Source organism: Triplophysa rosa, linkage group LG18 (genome assembly GCF_024868665.1).
Source record: "Triplophysa rosa linkage group LG18, Trosa_1v2, whole genome shotgun sequence".
Lineage (NCBI taxonomy): Eukaryota > Metazoa > Chordata > Actinopteri > Cypriniformes > Nemacheilidae > Triplophysa > Triplophysa rosa.
In genome coordinates this window covers 4,453,507-4,473,297 of record NC_079907.1, presented here as the reverse complement: position 1 = coordinate 4,473,297, position 19,791 = coordinate 4,453,507, and the positions used below count along the sequence as shown (strand labels likewise).

The window sequence follows — 19,791 nt, the reverse complement described above, 5'->3', positions numbered from 1 at the left end:
TTGATGTATATGTATTCATGTATTCAGTCCAGTGTCTGTTGAATTTCACTAAAGTTAAACCTCAGGAATGAAAGACAACAGCAACGTGAAAGACTAACAGCATGACAAGTAAAAACTGTGATAAAAATAAAAAGGTTATCACATAAAAAATCATCTTTGAAGTTTTCCTAAATTTCCAAATATTACTGTTGTATTGCTTGAAAGTGAATATTAACTTGTCTTCTTTGCCGAATTTGAGGTCTTAAAAAATACAGAGCATCTTTTCTGTTATTTTGACCTGTTTCTCCAGTTTTCATTTTCCGAAAATAAATGCAAATAGAAACAATATTTTTATTCACAGAATGAAGCAAAAAATGATCATTTTACATCAATAGTAAATTAGTCTCTTAATATTTCCCACCGCTGTATATGAAACTTAGTTGCTATGAATTTGTTCTGGGCCTTTAAATGTCTTTTGTTCAATCACACAGGACATTTCTACTGATGTCTTTGTTGTACCTGTCCACGATGTAGGAACTGGACTCATGGCTGACGGATGCAGAATGGACCGTCCAGTTCTTCTGGGGCAGCTCTCTGACCTGAACTGTGTAGTAGCGCACAGGTGATAAACCGTCACTGCCTGGTTCCCACACCAGCAGCACGCTGCGCGCCTGTACGTTCTCCTGAGGCACTGTGGGACGGCTGGTGGGTTGGGGTCGAGCTGGGGGTCAAAGGTCAAACAACTGTAAAACCCATTTCCAACGGAATTTACAATTAAATAAGAAAATGTATTTTGTATTTTACAAGCAAAAGTTTTGACCCTCTGAGAGATTGACCCATATAGAAACATGGATCTTGGTGTCCACACCGCAAAAACGGAATTTCTTGCTCAGTATTTTGGCTTTGTCTTCCGGTAAAAATATGTACTGTAACTGTTCTTAAATCAGAATATATTTACTTGAGAAGCTTAAGATATGGCTCACTTCTTGAGTCTTGATTTCTAAAATAATCATAAAAACAAGGGAAAAAATCTGCCAGTGGGTTAAGAAAAACAATCTTGTTCTCCATTTGAATTAAGTTTATTTTTCTTAATTCACTTAAGATATTTTTCTTGTTTTAAGCATACACATTCTTCGGATATAAGACCTAATATATTAATGCATTCTGCTTCTCAATCAAATATTTCGATATTTGTACTGGAAAACAAGCAAAAACGCTAGATACTAAATCTTATTTTTTCACTGAACAATCACATCCTTTGTACAAAGCAAATATTACTTGTGATGCTCTCAGAGACTGCAAGTAATTGTATTAGGAGCCTCTTGTCAATCATTACGTGCCATCAACTTTCACTAAAGCACAGCATTCAAGGTCATCTTTTATTTGTTTACAAATTAAATGCATCAGACCTTTGATTTATTTAATGCTTCATGTCAACAGAGGGTAAATCTACACACTGATCTGATGTTTAGTTTGGGCTTTTTCCTGCTTTCACGATGACGTGTGATGCTAACATGTGTTACCTCTCTTCACTGTGGTGACCACCAAAGCCTCCGCCGCCTCCCCCCAACCCTTGCGTGTCTGTGCTCTGATGCGAAACACGTAGACGGATTCCGGCCTCAGTCCGGTCACCGTATACTGCCGTGCGCTGGAGTTCAACACGTCAAACGTGGCCGTATTGCTATTGGTGGAGTTCAGGCGGTACGTGATCTGATAGGCTAGAGAGGAAACCAATGACATCACAGAACTCAAAACAGGATGTGATTTTCTTTCAGGAAATCAAAACAGTTTTTTGTGTTAAGGAACGGATAACATAACCCGTTTGCCTTGTTGCATGACTGGAGGAAACACAAGCTAATGAACTAAAGCAAAACTATTTTAGTCTTTAAGAGAGCAAGCAATCGAGTCACGGCACCAATCCAAAAAAATGAGCTTTAAATTGGTAAAAGTAAAACTTTAAGATGGCGTTTTCCAAAATAAAAGAAGGCATATCAGTGTTACTGATAATCACGGACAGAAACAAACAAATGAAAACAAGCAAACAAACTCATGTACCCAGAATGATGCCGTTGGGTTGAGAGGGGGGTTGCCAGATAAGTCGCACCGATGTGGTCCTCACTTCAGGAAAAAGAATGACGACGGGCGGCCCGGGAACTAAAATACAACATCACATATTCTACATACACTTTTTTCAGTCGCACACACACAAAGCTGTTCTGTAGTTTGTGCTGTATAAATGAAGAGTTCATATGCAAAACCCTCAAAATCCGTCAGACGACCATTCATTTAAATTAGCGTTTTTCATCAGGCTTCTACATTTAGAATTTCAGAAGCGTTTAGAGGGTTTTGCATCTCATCTCTAAAAATGATGAACATGACACGTGTAAAAACCTATCTGATGTGAATGTGCTAGCAGGCTCACCATCATCCAGGGTGCGCTCCAGGATCGGAGGGGAGCTAGGCCGGCCGTCTCCGATACGAGTGAAGGCGAGAACCTGGATCTCATACAGAACGTACTTCCCCAGTGCGGTCAGCTGAACACTATGACTGCCGTTCCCTTCAACCGGCCAGAACTGAAGAGGAGAATCAGAGTCCTTCTCTTTATACACAACCTAAGAGAGAAGGGTAGAGAGTGAAGGGTAAATGAGACATTTTAAAAATCACCTAAATACATGTCCTTTAACTTTTCTAATGTGGCACATTTTTGAGGTAAACAGAACATTTAGCAGAAAACAGTATAGGCTGGGACTTGATGTTATTTATTGGGTTTGACCGAACCGTTACGTTTTAACCCATGCTGTCATTGGTTAATATTTTTTTCTCCCACCCCCATGATGTTGAGCACATCAACGGAGAGAAAAGTCATTCTTGATGGGAAGCAAGTCATTATAATTTTGATAAAAATAAGAAAAACTTTAAGATGAATGGTTTACAATGAGACCACGTATACACAGTATATTCCCAGAGTAAAGGCGCGGGGTATACTTGACTTTCCGCGTCCGTCTCGCGAACAAACGCGTCCGCACAGCTTCCTGCGCATTCTCAATCTCGAATACGCGCGGACGGACGAGTCCGACACATGCGCAGTACAAATGAGTATGTATACTCCACCAGACCGTCAGAGGGCAGCACTGAGCTGCGTTATTCACAGGCCTACTGCAAATTAATGATAGAAGTGTGGCTCCACCATTGCAGACGACAGAGATAACAATTAGCCGCCCTGAACACATCTTTATACTCTCATAAACTTGAATTATATAAATGCGGATATTTTCGAATCTCCTCACACAAACCCTCATCGAATTCGTTCTCCATTGTACTCAAACTCTGTGTTGTAGCGTTTTGTCTCCTCCACTTCGTCGTGTTGGTCTTCTTCGACAACTGCAGACAACTTTCTCTGTGTGTTTGCCACCTATTGAGCTCTTAACATTTTCTCGCGCGGTCTCAAAATTTGGGCTGTGTGCGGACAGGGTGTGCAGACGGACTATACCTGTGGCTTAAACAGAGTCATTTTTGATTTAATATTAATCGTAAATAAAAAAACTTGTGATGTCACTCGAGGGTCTTCACAGACCTTATAGCCCAGGATGAGTCCATTCCGGTCAGGTTCGGGAACTTCAAACCAGCGAACCAGGATGCTGCTGGAGGTGGTGGCAAATGCGGAGACATTGGTGGGGCCACAGGAAGGGACTGCATTCAAAGAGAAAGAGAGACAAAGAATGGCCTTCAAAGCTCTCCGTGTAGTTAAACATGTGTGTTACATTTATAATTGTGTGTATGAATGTGAAACATAAAGAGAGATGAAGTGTGCGCTGATTGCTGGACACACATCACAAAAGCACTTATTTTCACTATTTTGGGGACAGTAACTCTGTGAATCGTACTCTGGCACTAATCCCCAGACATTGTTTGCTGGATTGTAGAAGTCTGTTTGGCTAAAGAAAAACGGGGGAGTCATGCATACGGCCCCATGTGTTACCAATTTCCTCAACACACGGTTATTCATCTCAAGCCCGCCTCTCCGAAATCTGGTCACCACGGAGATCCAGTGGAGCGGACGGAGGTAAAGAGGGAGAAGTAGAGGTGGTCTAGAGGAAGTCAGGTTTTACTTCTCATTCAACACACAAGATGAATGAAAAGACCTCCCCCCCCAAACACAGATCTGTGCCCATTTAAGTTTGTATAAACAGGAAATCCTGTGCCCACGTACTGTATAAGCCAAATGATTTAAGACCGAACTGCACATGTGTGAACAATGCAAGGTATTTTATGTTCAATAAGAAACAGATACGGTCCAAAAATATGATTTTAATTATAGTAAACCACATTGAAGGGATGTTGTAATATAGCCAATTTACAAGTGCACTAAATGCAATTATTTATTCACAGACATATCTTTGATCTTCATGCTGCTTGGCACCGTAAAACTAGTTAAAGGGATAGTATACAAAAAAATCTGTCATCATTTATTCACCATCATGTCGTTCAAAACCTGTGTGAATCTTTCTTCTGCAGAACAAAAGAAGATATTTTGAGAAATGTATCTTTGAGATATTGTATGGGTTTTGTGTCTTTGCAGTAAACGATTTTTCATTTTGATGTGAACTATCCCTTTAAGTTAGGCTAATATAAATATATAAATGTATACAATGTCCTCTTCTTTACCAGATTCACGGGTTCTTCCGCGCACGGGCTGACTCCAGGGTCCTGCTCCGATGCCGTTAATGGCCTGAACTCTGACCTCATACTCGGTCCACTCCTCCAGGTCTTCGATGGTGAACTCTCTCTCCAAACGGTCGGCTATAACATGCAGCAACGCTTTAGACGGAGCTCCAGTCCTGCTGTACTGCACACGGTAACCCACCGAATCAGGGTTCCCGTTGTACTCCCACTCAGGAAGTGGCTGAGAAAATAAACGTAAAAAAGTCATGTGTATTGAATTTGTGTCCGTCATATAGAGTGGGCTTTCTTTAACATACCACCCATCTGAGCCAAAGGCTTGTCTCGCTGGAAGTTCGCAGGGTGACGTTGGCCGGGGCCATATCAGGAGGAGCTTGCAGGGTTTGGATCTTTCTGGAAGGTTGGCTGGGTGGACTGGTGCCCACTATGTTGACCTGACGCATACGAAACCTGCAAATACAAGCCCGTACATCACTGGATATGATAAGTAAACAGAACAGAATGAAGAGAAAATGTCTGCATTTTTAGAGGCATTTTAGAAGAGGAATATAGTTAATTCAGTAAAAAGTCATTTATGTTACTGTATAGTGCAAAAGTAGACACATTTCTGATAGGGTGCATAGATGTTACCTATAGAATGTATAGGGGTTGAGGCCGGAGACCTCCAGAGACCGTGCGTCAGGCTCATTGGCCCTCTGATGGACCATCAGCCAATCTTCATTCTCTCCTACAACACCGACCTAGAGCAGGTGAGGAAAGACTCATGTGAGCGTTTCAGAAAAGATCTACTCGGCTTAAAGATTACGCTCCCGTGGAAAAAGGGTGACCCACCTGGGCCTCCACCTGCCAGCGAGAAATTGAGGTCTTGCCGTCATAGCCCGGCTTAAACTGCAGGGTTACTGTTCGAGGGCCAATGTTTGAGATGGCCAGGTTTGTGGGAGGGCCGGGAAGCTCTGTATCAGGAGAGAGAAATGTGCTATAATGTGTATAAAATATAAATCAACATTTTAGTTTAGTTTAGTGCTGGATCATTTTTTCCTGGGTAGGAAACAATATATTGATTCATTTGGCATTCACTTGCAGTGCATTTAGGGTGTGCATTTTATCATTTTTAATTATGTTTTAATTAAACGTTATAGAAATGAACCTTTTTAGTGTTATGGCGCCCCCTTTAGGTCAGATTTCGTGTAAAATAAATTATAAATAAACAATTTAGTGCTGAATATATATATACATTCTGGGTAGGAAAGAAATATATTTATGCATCTGGCATTGATTTAAAGTGCATTCAGGGTGTAAATTTCATCGTTTAAATTATTTTAAAAATAAAAAAGAAAGAAATGAATGCTGTGTTGTGGTCCCCATTTTAGGTCGGATTTTCTTAAAAAATAATTGTTATTTTCCTTATTTGATAACATTTTTATGAGACTTCATATGAGAACAAGAAAATGTTGTTGTTAGGGTGTTCCGGGTGGCTTCCCAGATGTTTCTATGCAGCTGCTAACGTGTTTTAGGTCACAGCTTTAGGAAGCACATTTAAAAATCACTACAAAAAAAATCTGGGTAAAAGCATTCAATGGTACAAATCCACAGTAACAGCTTATTACTGTTTATTATCATATGATGACATACAGTATGTCTCCACTAAAACGCAGTATATGGCTTTAGACAGCAGGCTCTGCATAACCGTTCTGGATTCATGCATCTTACGTTTACTTCTGAATGTGCGCAGTGAGCTCACGGTCCGAGTCTGGAAGCCGTACGTTGTCTAATGAAGCGATAAAGCAGGAACGATCACAGCTGTGGGAGTCATTATGGTGAGCTCCACGCTGTCCGGTCTCCACTCCTGTTAGTTACTCTGTGACTCTGTACGCAAGTGTTTGTGTAATAACCAGAGCTCGGACGTTTAACTTTATAACCCTCCCATGTGCTTTTAATGGGAGCACTTAAACCGGTGGTCTGGAGGAGAATGTGTTAGTGAGTGTGTTTGACTTTAAGCCTTTACCTGGTGGTACGCCCGAGGAGATGGTTGAAGAAGACAGCTGACCTTGACCCTTGGAGGTCATTCCGGCCACTTCTATGGTGTATGTGGTGAGGGCTGTCAGTCCAGTTACTCTGTATTCCAGAGTAACATTAGGCAAGTAGTGCGTGACCCGTGTATTAGTGCGGTTATACTCTTCCCACGATATACGATAACCTAGGAGACAAATATAAATCATAGGATTAATAAATGCACTGTTCAACAATTTTTGGGGATGGGCCATGTACTGTCATTTTAAACCTGTATGACTTTCTTCTGCAAAGCACAAAAGAAGATATTTTGAAGACAACAACACTGGACCTTGTTGACTTCCATTGTATGGACACAAAACCACTGAGACATTTCTCAAAATATCTTCTTTGTGTTTCACAGAAGAAAGAGTCAAATACAGGTTTTGAATGACATGGCGGTGAATAATAGATGTGAGAAGTTTATTTTTGGGTGAACTATTAAGGTTAAGGTTCCTGGAGTCACCAGGACCTGAGAACTACTCACCAGTCAGAACTCCGTTCTTCTCATTCGGTTCTCTCCAGCTGACTTTAAGAGACGTGTCCAGAATTTCAGTGAAGCTCAGGTGACCCACAGCACCAGGGGCTAAAAATAAATGACAGAGATGAGACCTTCAAAAAACCTACATTGCAGGTGTAGTTTACAGTGTGGTGTCTATTAAACAGGTGTCACATGATTTCTTGCTCCCAACTAAGTATATTGTAAAGTGTGTATTTGATCACGCACTGTCTTCATGTGTGCGCACTCGTCGTGGAGGACTGCGGGGTCCATCTCCCGGTGTAGTGAAGCAGAGAACGGAGGTGTAATAGTCAGAGAATTTCTTCAAGCCTGTGATGTGGCCCACGTGCACGGTGTCCTGGAAGTTCGGCCGGACTGTCACTATCTTCATTTCATCCTCCTTTCCAGGCTCCCATGCCAACAGCTAATAAATAAAAAAATACAGAACGAAAAAGTTACAGAACATTAATAATAATAATATAATAATTTCAGTTTTGGTGTGTGTGTTCTACACAAGGTTAATACAGTTTACTAAAATGGAAACTTTGAAAACGTTTCTGTTTATTGAACTCAACTAAAATGTTGGCCTAAAAACTTAAAGTAAACAAAAAATTGAAAAGTTGCCACAGAAATAATTTTATACATTAATCTTATATGGCAACATAAAAACATAAAAATAAAATGACAAAGCATAACAATATTTAAAAAAAGAAAAAATTTGACAAAAATAAAAAAACGAAAAAGCTAAAAATAAAAGCTTTTATTTTAAAATATGAATAAAACTGCAATAAAACTAAAAACAAGATAATAACTCTAGTTCTGTTACTTCAAAAAGCTTTACAAACTTCATAATCTTATATCCTATTCATAAGGTATTCATATGATGAGAAATTTCAAAATATTTTTTTGTCTCAATCAATTGTGTGGGTTTGGGCCCATTTGCCTGACCAATGAGAGACAAGGGAAATAGTACAAAAGAAGAATATAAACAGTTACTTCACAAAATGACACACTTAGGAAAATCTGGAATGACAACTAAATAAATAAATAAAACCCTGTAGGGTGAATTTACTAAATGCTTACGCCTCTTATCGCACGGCATTTCAGCACAAAACACAGCACTTCAACCTGAATATTTAAATCAAGTCATTTTCATTCTTTCTGCGTAAATGATGCTTATTACAGGATGATTGAGATTCAGACATCGGCGCTGCCTGGTGCGGTTAATGTGCTGCTTTTACCGCCCACAGAAAGCTGGAGGTAAACAGAGGTTTATTTAAAAAACATGTTTGTGTACATTCCCTAGTGCGGCGGTAATTCATCATCATAATTAAATGATGGAGATGAGGGATGTTCAGGGCACATATCCAGATGCGCCGTGTAGCCTTTCGGCATGTTAAAGAGATGATTCAGATATCGGGATCTGAATTGAGACACGTACAGGAACAAAATAGAGATGGACCCCACTATCTATACCGAAGATGTGTTTAGTGATCCCACGCGACGTTCCCGGGTGTTCACCCTCCACAACACATCACAGAACAGACGTGAAAGCCATGGACGAGCCTCGTGCAAATCGCTAATTTTGTGGCCGCTTTTGCGCCATTACCCAATTTGCATAATTTCTTCAGTGACTTGGATGCTAAAACAAAGCGAACAATGGTTTTGAATAAACAGCGCTATCAGGGTACGCAATTCATTCTATGTGTATCGTCCCCCCGAGAACAACTCAACTGTCACTGGTTTTCTCGCTTGTTCCCGTACTATTGGCATTTCAAAGTTTATAGACGCTGAAAACTCTCCTCTGAGGGCATTAAATAGGGAATGAGAGAAGAATGTTCCAGAAGAGGCCCACAGAGAAAACAAAGCGCCTGCTTTCTGATTTTCCCACCAATCTAAGATGCTGCAATCTGGAAGTGAGTCTAAACCAGCTTAATAAACCATTACGACTAATGTGTCAGGCTGACTTCCTCCATTTTCTAATTGTCCTGAAGTATTTTTTCTGGATATAAATAACGTGACGGGCGGATCAATTTCTTTTCTCTCGGCAAAAGCGTAAAAATGTCTGTAAAGGAGTCTAAATTCTTCTAAATTCGCATAGCTTTGTGGCGTATTGGCTCCTTTGACAAAATGTAAAATGTTGGAGCCTGCTAAATGAATAAATGTAGATAAAAAACACACCCAAAAACCTCAAAATAACTGTCTCGGTTCTAAACCTCCCAACGAAAACCCAATTTTAAGTTTCCAGGTTTTAACTTTGATGTTAGCCTTAAAGGGACAGTTGACCCAAAAATGAAAATTCTTCGTCACTTATGGCTGGAATACACAAGACTTTTGCGCAGATTTTTGCCCAGATTTTCAGTCTGGAGTTGTTGCAGAAAGTCTGCGCCAGTCTTTATCATGCATTGTTTTCTATGCAAATGTTCAAAAAGTCTGCAAGTGTATGATGTCTAGTTTTTAAAAAATCTGTTCAGATTTTAAAAGTCTTGTAATGTATTCCAGCCTCGAGTTACATTTTGTCAGTTCTGATGAACACAGAGAAAGACATTTGGAAAAATGCTTGTATTCCAACATTCTTCAAAATGTCTTCTTTTGTGTTCAACAGAACAAAGAAATTTATAGCTGACGCTATTTTTCCTACGATGGTAGTCAACGGTGGCCAAGAACTGCTTGGTTACAAGCATTCTTCCAAATATCTTTCTCTTTGTTTATCAGAACAAAGAAATGTACACCGATTTGGAACAACTCGAGGGTGAGTATGATGACAGATTTTTCATTTTTGGGTGAAGTGTTTCTTTAATGAAATTTTTACACTAATTTTTCAAAACACTGACAAAATTTGCACTTGAAAGACCAAGGCTTTAAATGTTCACAGTATCTCACTTTCGCCCAAATGGAAATGACCATCATTCTGCACTTCATTTTGCTGTTTCACTTGCAATTACGTCTACACATCAGACAAAGCTGCACATTTCGAGTCATTCACATCATTCTTATTCTTTCAGCGTTTACCTTGTAGCCCTGGTTGATACCGTTGATGAACTGCGGGTTCGGGGCTGTCCAGGTGAACCGGATTGTGGTGGAGTTGACGGGCTCTGCCTTCACATTGCCTGGAGCGATGGTGGGAACTGATTGACAGGTGAAATGGAAAAAGGAAGATGGAGACCGAAGGAGATGAGACTTCTTTTTATAGCAACAGACTTGGGCTGCTAAACTTAAAAAAGTGAGCAATGCTGGCTAGCTCTTTTGCCGGAAATTAAAGCAAGATGAAACTATAGCAATATAATAAAACACACTAAAGTACAATAAATAGTTACATTTATGAAATGAATAATAATGCATTCATAAATGCGTAATAATGCATTTCATTAGCTTAAAAAAGTTAACCAAGAAAAAAAAAAAATTCAAAGACAAATTATTTCCTGATAAAATGTCATGCTCAAGACTCTCAATGCTCAAGAAAGCATATACATCTATCATAAAAGATATTCAAATGACTCCAAGGAGTGAATATGTCTTCTTAAGTAAAATGTTGTTTGCATAACAATGGTGGTTGTAAATGCTTTTTGGAGCTTCATTTTTGCTCCACCTTTGAAATTATGGGACATACAGTATATATCGTGTGTGCCTAAAGTCACATATTTTTTATGAATAAAGAAGTAAAAGGGACTTCACACATGGCTCATCCAATCAAAATTGAAGTTTGGCTTTACCCAAGATATAGACAAACAGGTCGTAGTTACCATACAAGCTTTACTCTATCGGAAGCATGTTAAATGAATTCATCAGATATACAGTAAATCCTCACCTCCCTGTAGAGTCCACTCTGTAACCTTATGGCAGTAAACGCCCAGCCCAGCTCCATTATAAGCAGCCACCTCGATCTCATAGTTAGTCCAGATGATGAGATCCTCCAACAGCAGGTTTGTAACTTCAGGGTTAGAGAGATTTTTATACTGAATATCCACGGGAAGACCGGTCAGACGATACCTGAGATTAGAGAATGTTTACATTATTACTGTGAGAACAAGTAATATTTCCTAACCTCAGTAAACACCAGATAACCCTGTCTGAATGACTTTGATAACCATCAATAAATACACACTGTCATCTATTCTTAGAAGTCAGATTTTTTTTCATGTGGCACTACCGTCTACAAACAACAGAGGGCGACACAGAACCACATGAGAAATTTCACCTGTTTTTTATCCTATGCAGAGGATGTAAAACCAAGGTCAGGCATCATTACTTAAATTTGCAAAACCAAAGAAGCCCCTCAGGTTTTCTCATTAAAACACACGCAAGAACAAAAACTCCACTTCGCTGTCATTAATTCACTGACGGGGAGGAAACGAAACAAACACGCTCAAATCTCGGAGTAACCTTGATATAAATATAACAGCAATCCTCAAATCCGTGCAAATTAAAAGAATCCAGTCTACTGTTATTAAAACACACTTGGAGGAGGGTAACATCTACTAGAGGACCTCAGACACGATGTACTCATGTCTCACCGGATGACGTATCCTCTCAGGATGCCGTTCTGATGGCTTTCTGGTGGAGGCTGCCATTGAATCATGATGGACTGGTTGGTGCGACCGCTAGCTATGACGTTCTGAGGGGGTGCGCTGGGCGGCTCCTCCGGAAGAGAGACCCTGGAGGAGAGAAGATGCGTATTTGTTGATATTTGCTTTCACTGACATTCACATTTCTCAGAATGAGTCATGGACGGATGAGATAAACACATAAATAGCGGATACGCTTGTGTACTGTACATAAAGCACCTCACAATGGCAAACACACACTAGCTTGCCCGTCCTGTATATCTGAGTTGGGTTCATCTTGGCTAGATAAGGTTTTCCTCGAACCTCAGGAGTAGAGATTTGTGTCCATTCCAATTGGGACATTTGGACGTCTAGCATAAGCATCTAAAAGCCTCCTTGTGAGCCAAGGGCTCTGAAGAAACTGATCCTTGAAAGATACGCACGTTCCCACACATACAAAGCTTTCAGACAGATAATCCTCCCATATACACTGTCACCCATGCGGCCCATGAGAGCCGAAGCAATTTTCACATGCTGTGACAGAGTGATTGAGTTATCTTTTGGTCAAACAGGGCACAGATATGGTACTTGGCAGGCTTTAGGACCCTGTGATCAGCTCACCGGTCAGTCTCCTTGCTGAACTGGCCCTTGCCGACATCATTGACGGCACACAGGCGGAACTGATACGAGCGTGCCGGGATCAGTCCGTTTACGGTCACGGCTGTGGACTCGGGTTCGATGTTGGCCAATAGGACTGTCCATGGAGCATCTATGTAAAGCACATGAAATATACAATGAGCTACGTAAAAATGAAAAAAAAAAAAAACGGCTTCCAAAATGAGTTTTAGAGCGTAAAGAACCATTTTAATGTTCCATTTATCGCATGTTTTTAGGCTTTGTGGATGCTTAGAAATCTACGTACTGATGCTTCAGATAAACCCAGGGGGGATTTACTTCTCTGTTAACCAATGATTATCTCAAAAACCTGTAATGTATAATAATGCATTACAAAAACTTTTTGAACAGTTTACACTATTAATAATTAAGAAAGTTCTTGTTTGCCTATTCAGAGAATCAAATATTTAGATTATAAATATAGTTTTTATGTCATTTTAATGATATTAGATAATAATACTATATTCACATTACTGTATGTGTTTAAGGGTGGGCAGTACGACAAAAAACATAGGATTTCGCATTTCGCTGCATAGCACAGTTCAAGTTAGGTGAACTCCGACCTGTGAATTCGCGTCACGTGAGTGTGTGAGACCAACAGAAGATCAAAACGTCACAGCGTGACCTCTCGGTACAGAAATGTAAAAGATGGCGAAATTGCTCCCGCCCATTTTCGCAGCACCGTCTAGTCTGACCACGGAATTAGCCACGCCCACTTATTTACATGCTGTGGTATACACAGAATATACTGTACAAATCTGTTGTTGTTGACATTTTTCTCTCACAATGGTGTATTAGCCTAGTCCTATATGTACAGTAAAACAGCAGGAGTGCTTTTAAAATTTGGGTGTCCTGGAAATGATTTTCAGACCATGTTTCCATTAAAAATACACTTTAAATCCCCTTGCCAAGGTGGACGGCCAAATAGCAGGTATCCCTTTTCAAATCACTCAACCAAATCTTGCTACTCACTGTTTTCAGACACTTCCAGAATGTAGCGGATGAGAGGGCTGTTCCCGTCGAAGGGTTTGGCCCACGTCAGGTTAATGGCTCTCTTCTCTGTAGTGCTCAACACCGCTGTGGGGTTCTCAGGGGCATGAGGCAGCTGCCTGTGGGGTCGTGTGTTATTTAAAGAGAGAGAGAGACAGTCTTGGGTTTAATGAGCTCCAGGCAACATTATTTCTAAAATAACACTCCGTGAAGGTCTGATGATAACAGGCATATAAATAGCTAAAGAAACCAAAAAAGAGAAGGAGTGAGCAAAACGTTCACCGGTGCAACAGTGTTTTATAGAGAATCTGCAGGACGGAGGAATTTACATCTGCAACCAGCATAGAAGAGTATTGAAATGAAAAACATGTCCCCTTTCAGTAAAATTATTCAAAAACTATTATTTTATCATTTGTCATGCACTTGTTGTGTTTATATTGAATAAAAAGTTACAAATTGCAGCTTTAAAACTGATGTTGGTGATTATTCTTCAAATGAAATGATGGGGCATTATAAATAGCATGTGGCGCTATCAATGACTGCAATTTATTCTTAATGATTCCCTCCAGAGCCTCTTCTCTTTAAAGCTCTCCACACGGTATTATTTCTAAAATAATATATTGTAAATCAAAACAGGCACACGAATAGTTGGATTGAGAAGGCTAACAAAAGGAAAAATAAGAAGTGAGAAAATCATTCAGCTGTGAATTTGTAGAAGAGAGAATAAGTGTCGAGAGGGAGAGAAAGAGAACAAGGGATTGAAAAAAGATAACATGCAGAGTAGGAAAGTGGACATAAACGAGCAATGTGAGATTATCAATCGATCAGAGACATGAAAATGAATCTGGAGAGGACGAAACAGACACATTTGAGGAAAACGAGAGAGAGAATACAGAGAATGAACAGACAGATATACAGTATGAAAAGAAAAGAAAAAAACCCGTGCAAACAATAACTGCTGTATCGAATTAAAGATGCAGAGAATGAGAATGAAAATGCAGGTGGAAATAAAGAAGAAGGTGAGGTGATGGACAGAGAGATGAAAAACCCAATGAGACACAATTTGCGGAGAGCAAGTGAAATCAAAAGTAATGATGAGCAGAGATGAGGAGCTGCATGGATAGAATCAGAGAGGATAATGGGAAAACGGTTTCATCTCTGACCTCACGCGTAGGTGAGCGTTGCGGGAGTCGTTGCCACCCACTGATGTCACTCTGCAAGTGTACGTGCCGATGTCACCTGACCAGGTCTGAGAGATGTGCAGGGTCCCGTTATTGTCCAGACGCAGTCGAGGTAGAGACAGAGGGATGATCACCTGACCGTCTTTCTCCCAAACAAACCTGGTGGAACCAACATACACAAGAGACAAGTGAGTGGCACATCTTTATAACCCCATTTAGTTTTAGTACTGACAAAGCGAATCGCAATGCATTAACCATTTACCCACAATGCAACTTATTTCTGATAAACACTACCATACATAAATTCAAGATATGATTCCAATGAGACTCGTGATATTTGCCTTGATGATAAAAACAGACAGACAAATCCCATACACTAGAGGAAAGACTTGAGGCAAATCTCAAGTACGGCCCCTTAAAAGAAGCAAAAAACGAAACCACACCCCACTAACCACCCTGCCATCTCCCACAACCCCAGATCACTGTGACGTTTGCACTCGTTTTATCACCCGCAAATTTTTATTGCTTAAAATGACTTTTCCCTGTCCATACAGCTCCGGTTACATAAGCAGAAAATAAGTGTCATTTCAGCAGGGAAGAAAGTTATTACATTTTAATGAAAGATTATGAAAGACTTTCTTTAAAAATCCTCAGAATAATGCGTTTTCATAAATCATGCATCCAATAAGGAAGCTTTATTAAAAAACAGTAAATAGGGTCAACTCTGATTTCATACAGCCTTTAAATTAAAAATAAGTCGAGGAACTGAAACTGGAGTTTTGAAGAAACCAAGCTGTGTTATTCAAAAATAAAGAGTCTGTAATCATTTATTCACCCTCGTGTCATTCCACCCCTGTTTAAGAGTTTATGAGAATTTTTTTGTGTGTCCACACAATGGAAGTAAATGGGGTCCAGTGTTGTTTGGTTACCAACGTTCTTCTTCAAAATATCTTCTTATGTGTTTCGCAGAAGAAAGAAAGTCATACAGGTTTGGAACGAGGGTTAGTAAATGATGACAGCATTTTCATTATTGGGTGAACTATCCCTTTAAATGATTTAATGCATTACCATTCCATGGACTGATTCTCTTGTTTCACCAAATGATATTTCACAAATACACATGGGATACCACATAACACCTGAGAGCGTACGAAAGCGTGCGTTTAACCGTTTCCCCATACAACATTTATCATGAACACACAGTATAGCGCACAGGGAACATCCAAGGTCGTCTAAAGCTTCTAACAGATGTGTCCAACCTCAAGCAATCGATTCTCTTACACGCGCTGCAAACACATGCACAAATGCGTGATTAATTGCATCGTGGTCCGGCTTGTTGGAAATCCTTTTACTGCTGTTATCAATTACAGCTTCCATCCAACACAATTACCCCTCCTACTAATCCGTCATTCTTTACCACATAAGCGGGTGATCGGAGAGAGAGACATCACTGAATCAGCTAAAAACAGTGAAGACCACACTTGTTCTCATTGAGGGGAACTCATTGAAAGTTTTCAGGTTTTTAATGGGACTCTGAGTGTAATCTTCACATCACTTCTCTCTGTCAGTCTGCTTTAATAGAGGAAGGCTGTAGGTTTCCAGTCGAGCACGTTGAGACGCCAGGCAGATTCAAAGGACTTTCGAGGATCTGCACTGGGAGTTATGAGGATGTTTGGCTGTGAATGTTGAGTGATGTAATGCCTCATCAGTACGCAGCGGTGAGCCGACCTACCTGGAGAAGAGCCGTTTAAAGATGCAGTAACATACAATGGCATACACATTCTAGAGCGTGACATACTTGCGTACAGCAAACCGGAAAAGTTAACGGAGAAAAAATGTACGGTAGATTTTTTTATGGGCGTGAAACATGTTAGCCTGTGATATCGCTAAGCCCAGCGTCAACATAAGCGTTGCTCATAGAAAGGCTTACAGACTTGAAAGTACATTAAACCAAAATATTAAACTCTGGTGCGTAACTCATCCCGCAACGGCCACGAATGACGCCTTAAAACATGACATATGGACTAAAAATCAAAACCTTAAAAGGACATGAAAGAGTTTCCTCAAAATCAAACTTTCCCATAATTTATTCATCCTCGTGTCATACCGACCCTATATGACTTTCTTTCTTCTGCAGAACACAATAGAAGATATTTTGAAGATGTTGATGACCAAACAACACTCCACCTCATTGACTTCCATTGTATGGACACAAAAAAATGAGACATTTCTCAAAATATATTCTATATAAAGCGTCATATGCAGGTTTTGAATAATGTGAGGGTGAATAAATTATGCAAATGTTTATTTTTTGGGTGTACTATCTCTTTAAATGTGGGCCCACGCAATATTGTAGTTCTGTGTATATCGAGACGCAACCTGAATCATGAGTGTGCGTCACCTGACTGAAACGCTGGGGTCATGTGTTACGCCGCAGGTCATGGTCGCTTTCGTTCCCTTGATCACACTCTGGTCCTGAGGAGGATTCGTGATGCGTGTACGTGCTGGAAGAAGAAAAGGTGTGTATAACACAGATGTCATGTAAACACACTCACAATTCTCTTTATTCAGAACATGGACACATCATACATTAAGTATAAAGACACTCGTGTCTGTGATCTGCACTTCAAACACACGTCGCACACTCACCCCAGACCACAAGGTCGGCCGAGGCTTCGTCTATGCCGCGGGAGTTGCTGGCCATGCAGGTGTAGGTACCGGCGTCTGAGATGTGGGAGGGGCTTATGAGTAAACTTCCTGACTCCAGGAGAGTGAACCGCGGTAGTTGAACCGAGCCGCTCGCCAGCACACGCTCTCCTGCGGAGATCGAAAATGGACACAGGAATGAACACAGCATAAATAGACAAAACGTCCATCGCATGTCCGGTTTCATGTGTGAACAGGACGTTGCAGTGAAAAAGTTGTGGTGGAATGAAGTGGCAGAAAACAACCAGGCAAACCGATACAACAAAGGAACAAAGAGGCATCGGGGTGAAGTGCATCCTGGGAGCTTGACAGCCTGTGCTTTGTAGATGGTTTTCGGGAGCGTGTGAGTGTGGAAGGTGAGGGATGCGTGTTCTTCACCTTTCTGCCAGGTGATGGCAGGGCGGGGAGCTCCTGAGGTCTCGCAGTGCAGGATAACTGACATGCCGTCAATCACCGTGCTGTCTGAAGGGCCTGCCGTGATGTTCGGGGCGATACCTTTGAGAGAGAAACCCAGACTGAATGAAAAACACAGACGTGTATCATCGACAAACACACGCTGGCGTTCCGACACACAGTGGTGTCCCCAAGGGGGGACAGGGGGCGGCGCGTCCCCCCAAAAACGTCACTGCCCTCCATTGGCCCCCAACCAGAATGAGATTTTTTAAATATATATATTTTTTATATTAGAATAATACTATTAATATTTATTAATTAAAATGTACATTATCGAAGCACTATGTAAAAAAAATAACTTGTATAATGTGTTATGTAGAATACGATCTCAACCCCTCCTCTCTCGTTTAACCTGCGAAACCGCGACTAATATACGCACGGCAGCCGCAGTGTACGTGCCGTCATGTTTGCTCCTGTTCAGTCAGCACGCATGAAAGGGGTAGAGGGTTGGAGACGAAACTCACAAACTAGTAAGTAAAACGTGGTTTATTGTATTGATAAAACTTATTGTATCAAACTCTAATACGGGTTGGCTAACTGAGATTAAGCTAGTCGCTAAGGTATTGGATTTGAATTTTTCTGCTGCTCATACTCGCATTTTGATCGATCACTATACATGTTTGGTTAATGCATTACTCCATCAGCTGATCTTTAAATTGTTGGATTTGCAGTTTTTGGCATCTATTACTATCATATTTTTTATAGTCAAATATATGTAGAACAGTTAGCGAATTAGCATGTATCGATCAAAGACTGAAAATATTAGTAAATTAAATTAGAAATTAAATCGTAAGACTAGTAATAACTTTATATGATCCCAGTAGTATTAATGGCAATGCCAAAACTCTTAACCATTAGATTCAGGCATAATACATTTTTTTATAAATGTGCCACCCTAAGATTTGTACTGGCCCCTTTGTGCCACCCCATAAAAAAAATCCTGGGGGCGCCACTGCAGACACACTTTACGAACTTCCTGTTGTTTGTAAATGTCAGGAAGTCACTAGGACATGAGGAAGTACATAAAACTTCAGTTTTCAAAACTGTCTCCTTAACATTCCCCGATTCACAACGATACGCTTATAAGAATGATTTATACATTTTCGATTTTGTGGAAAACGGACTTCATTTGACCTCAACCAACATAAAGTATGCACAACCGGCACATTTCGTGTATCAAACAGAGATGGGGAAATAAATGGGGTGTCACAATATACCTGTATTGTAAATAACCGTGAAAACCATGATTCTCGATATTGTGTTGACTCATATATTGTAATATCATGAATAAATTAGCGACCCATTTACAGTTTTGCCTTTGAGAGAGTTTGTAACCAAAATGGTTACAAACTCTCTCTCTCTCTGCCTCCATACACTCATATTTTAAGTGTGACTGAAAAATTAAATACAAGTAATTGAACGTTTTAGCACTATGATTTAAAAAATGGCAAAAAATGATTACCCTTTTTTTTACTGTAAAGCAACCACATATTCCACTTTTTAATCTATTGACAGCCGAAATCACGCAATGATCAGTTCACACAAATCAAAATGTTGCTTAGAAACCAAACAAGCAAAGAAAAAAACAAACGCAACAACGATAAAGACAAACAAACAATACACCGGGAAACGCAGACAGGCAGTCTGGAGAAGTTTACATGTGAACTTCGTGGGGCTTGATGTTCGCCGTAAGCCGAGGTAAATAGCAGCCAGATTCGGCGTTTAGTGTTTTTAGCAGCTCTGTGCATTTCTGAGCGGCAAGATAAGCTCAGTCAGTCCTCCATAAAAGCCCCTTTATCTCTCTCTGTCTCTCTGTCAGTCTCTCTCTCTCTTTCTAACTATTCCTCTCACAACAGGGTATTAATCACAGCCTCGGCACGCTGACAAAAAAGCAGCACAGCGGCCTGAGAAAGTGGGGACTGGAAGAAAGGAAAGGGAGAGATTGTTGCCGTGGCACAAAAAGCTTTCCTGAAAGAGAGAGTGAGAGAAAAATGTCCAAATGCATTTGTGCAACAGAGTAGGAGGAGAAGAAAGG

The 19,791-nt window shown here is 40.4% G+C and overlaps 1 protein-coding gene across 1 annotated transcript in view; it reads right to left on the bottom strand.

Moving 5' to 3' along the window:
• sdk2b (sidekick cell adhesion molecule 2b) overlaps positions 1 to 19,791 on the bottom strand; it is a 267,423-nt gene that overhangs the window by 26,078 nt on the left and 221,554 nt on the right. The window contains 21 exon segments of the mRNA XM_057358318.1: positions 499 to 700; positions 1,503 to 1,697; positions 2,035 to 2,133; positions 2,402 to 2,591; positions 3,554 to 3,669; positions 4,645 to 4,882; positions 4,959 to 5,109; positions 5,290 to 5,399; positions 5,491 to 5,612; positions 6,665 to 6,856; positions 7,196 to 7,294; positions 7,436 to 7,631; positions 10,220 to 10,335; positions 11,016 to 11,197; positions 11,722 to 11,862; positions 12,373 to 12,520; positions 13,399 to 13,535; positions 14,580 to 14,756; positions 16,999 to 17,101; positions 17,247 to 17,414; positions 17,682 to 17,798. Of these exon segments, the coding sequence (XP_057214301.1) occupies positions 499 to 700; positions 1,503 to 1,697; positions 2,035 to 2,133; positions 2,402 to 2,591; positions 3,554 to 3,669; positions 4,645 to 4,882; positions 4,959 to 5,109; positions 5,290 to 5,399; positions 5,491 to 5,612; positions 6,665 to 6,856; positions 7,196 to 7,294; positions 7,436 to 7,631; positions 10,220 to 10,335; positions 11,016 to 11,197; positions 11,722 to 11,862; positions 12,373 to 12,520; positions 13,399 to 13,535; positions 14,580 to 14,756; positions 16,999 to 17,101; positions 17,247 to 17,414; positions 17,682 to 17,798 (3,199 nt within the window).